This window comes from Vicia villosa, linkage group LG2 (assembly GCF_029867415.1).
Source record: "Vicia villosa cultivar HV-30 ecotype Madison, WI linkage group LG2, Vvil1.0, whole genome shotgun sequence".
Lineage (NCBI taxonomy): Eukaryota > Viridiplantae > Streptophyta > Magnoliopsida > Fabales > Fabaceae > Vicia > Vicia villosa.
This window is the reverse complement of record NC_081181.1, coordinates 193,537,182-193,540,692: the sequence shown is the minus strand read 5'-3', so window position 1 is coordinate 193,540,692 and position 3,511 is coordinate 193,537,182. Positions and strand designations below refer to the sequence as shown.

The following is a 3,511-nucleotide window of genomic DNA, read 5'->3' as shown; positions in this document are numbered from 1 at the left end:
AGAAATGACAACTCTGTTATTCATAACATTATTGATTTTTCTAAATCTAATGGAATTAGATTTTGGTGGAAAATGTCAAATCCAACATAATTTATTAAGTAATTAATTTTCCTATGTTACATGAAATTTTTTATTTCTTTTAAAAAATTTAATATTGATGTAGGATGTTTATTAAAGGAAAGCACAAGTCATATTATATTCTATGCAACCTCTAAGAATAACATATCAAACTCATCTATTGTGACAGGAAAAAGAACACATCAAACTCCTCGTGGCAGAAAAAATAGATATAAAACGATGTCTTCTTTATGATGAAAAGCAAAATTACTTATAAAAAATAACATATTATCATAATATAAATACAAGGGAATACACTAACAATGTTGTAAAGTCAATTTAAAAAAAAAAAAACATAAATTTTAATAATCAATTTTAATAGTACAAGCAAGTTTTAGAAAATAATATTATAATGCAATAAGATAGTGAAATGTAATCTAATGTAAAATGTAAGACAATGCATAGTTTAATGTCAATAATATTTTTTTTATATTAAAAAGTATCAATTAAAAAATAATGAGATGGTGTATAAGTAAAATAGTGGGGAGTGATAGCAAACCCTAGAAATGTAAAAAAAACTGGGTCGGGCTTTTGTGACAGAATAGCTAAGGCCAAGGCCCAAATGTTCAAAACTAGTTTCACAATCGATCAATATTTGACACTATACCCTAAAACTTCGCCAATAATTTTCTTCTCAGTGTGAAAATGAAGCTAACAGAGTCATCGGAGGTAAAAATGCATGCTTTTTTGAGCTTAATCGAACTTTTTTACTGCTTTTTCTCATGTTATTGTATAATCAAGTTGATATTGTGTGATTTTTGAACTTTTTAGAGCAATGCTGATGCTGGAAATGATTTTCCCCTTAAATCCGATGATCACGAATCAGTTCCAGTTGAGGTTCAGGATCGTGTAGAAGCGGTTCCTCATCCTGGCACTGAGGTTCGTTTCTTTGTATTTTTGTGTGTAAATGTTCAATTCGGTCTTTTAAGGGTTCATATGTTTTGGCATGGTTTGAAATTTGTAATGTTTGAAGTTTTCTATTGGTTGTTGTGCATGTAGGGTTCTTTGAAAGAAGGTGAGATTCAAGATGAAAAAACTTTGGGTTTGAGTTCGGAAAAAGAAGGAGAATTAGTTGAGGTAAAACAAGTGTTTAAGGCCCTCTTTGTTATAAGATTACAATTAAAACATAAGTGATTATGAAGTAAAAAGCTTAAATAAACACAATTAAAATCACTAAATGTTTTTGTAGTTAGAAATGCTTTTTTTAGAATAATCTGTAACAAACGACTTTGATGTTCTTAATTGATTGTTATGTGTGTAGAATGGTTTAAAGGAAGGTGAAATTCCAGATGAAAAAACATTGGGTGTGAGTTCAGAAAATGGAAGAGACTTATTCGAGGTAAAACAATTGTAGTCTGTCTGTCTCAAATTATATACGCCGAATAGAATCATATCTGTACTCTTTACTAGTTAACTTTGATTTTTTTTTTTCATTTTTAGTTCCTCTTATCTATTTGTTTCTCTTTTGTATAGTCACTGCTATAATACTACTGCCTTGATGTTTTCCAATCAGCTGATTACTGTATTTTAAGAATAAATCATGTGTTGTTTGGTAATCTAGGTAAAGTATAAGGCCCCTCATTTTATGTTTAATTCTAAAACCATTTATATGCTAGAAAAGAAATAGTTACTAGATGTATAGTTGGGTTTATATTCTGCTAGTTTCAATTTAATTGAAGTTGTATCTTTCATGGCTACTATTGGTAACTGTTGTGAGCTGCATTCGCTTCAATTTTGTGTAAATTGGAATAGCAGATGAATACTCGATTCTCGATTCTTACATATTGTTTTGAAACAAACAATGTTTGTATTGTTAGTAATTTAGCATTATGTTGGGATGAGGATCAAACCCTCGACCACCTTATCACTGCACTTTTAACAATGCTTTACTTCTGATTAGTAATTACATTTTAATGTAGGTAACTCACGAATCTGTGGTTTCTGATGCTAAATGGGTTTCCTCAAGTCCCAATAATGGATTAGCTTCAACGGCTTCAGAGTGGCCTTCCCTCAACTCTAATCCATATACTTACCCTTATTCTCCTGTGGGGAACGAAGAAGCAATTGTTGCAGTTTTGCATTTGCAGCACAATGCAATTGATGTTTGCCAAAAGTTCTTAGCTCCCGAGGATGGTTCCGACAGTGATGAGGATGTAGTTGAAGACGAGGATGAGGATGAAAGTGAAGATGAGTTGGTAGAAAATTGTGATGAAGAATCTGAACATTATAAGTTCTTTGAAAAGGTGTTTGCTGAAGATGCTGGCTTGAAGAAATATTACGAGGACAATTGTAAGAAAGGAGATTTTTATTGTTTGGTTTGTGGTGGTATTAAGAAGAAAATGTGGAAGAGGTTTAAGGACTGTGTTGCACTGATTCAGCATTCAACTACTGTTCTAAGGACGAAAAGAAAGCGAGCTCACCGGGCTTATGCACAAGTTGTCTGTAAAGTTGTTGGTTGGGACATGAATCAGATATCAGCAATTATGTTGAAGGATTTGGATTCTTCTGTAGCAGCTTCAAAGAAGCTTTTGGTGAACAATTATAATCGATCAATCTATATTTTCTATTAAGAGTTTATAAATATCTTCATTATTGCTTATGAGGTTGTGTTGATTTTCACAGGCTGAACCTGAAAAACCAGTTCCTGTGAGTGGCGTTGATGATCAAAATGTAAGCATCATAAGTGAGAAGTATAATCATAATTGATATATGATATATCTATAATTTCTATTTCAAGTTTATAAATACCCCATTATTGATTATTAGCCTTGGTTGATTTTCACAGGCTGAACCTGAAAAACCTGCTGCTGTGAATGGCGCTGATGATCAAAATGTAAGTTTCATTGGGGAGACAGTTGTATGTCACATGTAATTTGGTTTTAGATTATAGTTACTTCAAAGATATGCTGCTGACTATGATTTGTTTTTGCAGGGTAAACTTGTTAATTCTGTTGATGACAATTAGGATGTTCTTGATGAAAAGTGAAACCAAAATGAGTAGGAATATGGTTTGTAGAGAGACCATTGCTGTTCTTCACAAAACTGGGGGGGCTTGTTGGTTTGTGACTCAAGATCTTTGTCTAGGGAATTTCCTCTGTGCACTAACTAAGGGATGATTTTGTAAATACTTGCATCTCAAACTCCATGAATCTCAAAATGCAATGCTTAAATTGCAAGTGGTTATTCTCATTTCTCCATGTTCCTTTTATAATTTTGTCTGGTATAATTACTGCTTGGCCATTCTCATAGTGAAATTAGTGACTTAATTATAAGATTTATAACTTTTTCTTTGACTCTATAAATCCTTTTACAAAATACTACCACTAGCAATTTCATTACAAAATATACCTCTATTAAATCTGTCAATAAAAAAGTTTTTTTCTTCTCTTTTTTA

The 3,511-nt window shown here is 31.8% G+C and overlaps 1 protein-coding gene across 1 annotated transcript; it reads left to right on the top strand.

The window, feature by feature from the left end:
• Positions 1 to 647: 647 nt before the first annotated feature.
• On the top strand, positions 648 to 3,306 carry LOC131647793 (uncharacterized). The gene is made up of 8 exons (XM_058917630.1): positions 648 to 786; positions 889 to 996; positions 1,117 to 1,194; positions 1,379 to 1,456; positions 2,037 to 2,648; positions 2,740 to 2,787; positions 2,903 to 2,950; positions 3,050 to 3,306. Exons 1-8 carry the CDS (start codon positions 763 to 765, stop codon positions 3,080 to 3,082), a joined length of 1,029 nt encoding a protein of 342 aa, XP_058773613.1. The 5' UTR covers positions 648 to 762; the 3' UTR covers positions 3,083 to 3,306.
• Positions 3,307 to 3,511: the final 205 nt, after the last annotated feature.

Coding starts and splice junctions, on each gene's coding strand:
- LOC131647793 (XM_058917630.1), top strand. CDS start 763: ATGAAGCTAACAGAGTCATCGGAG. Junction 2,649..2,739: donor CAGCTTCAAAGAAGCTTTTG/GTGAACAATTAT, acceptor TGATTTTCACAG/GCTGAACCTGAAAAACCAGT. Junction 2,951..3,049: donor ATGGCGCTGATGATCAAAAT/GTAAGTTTCATT, acceptor TTGTTTTTGCAG/GGTAAACTTGTTAATTCTGT.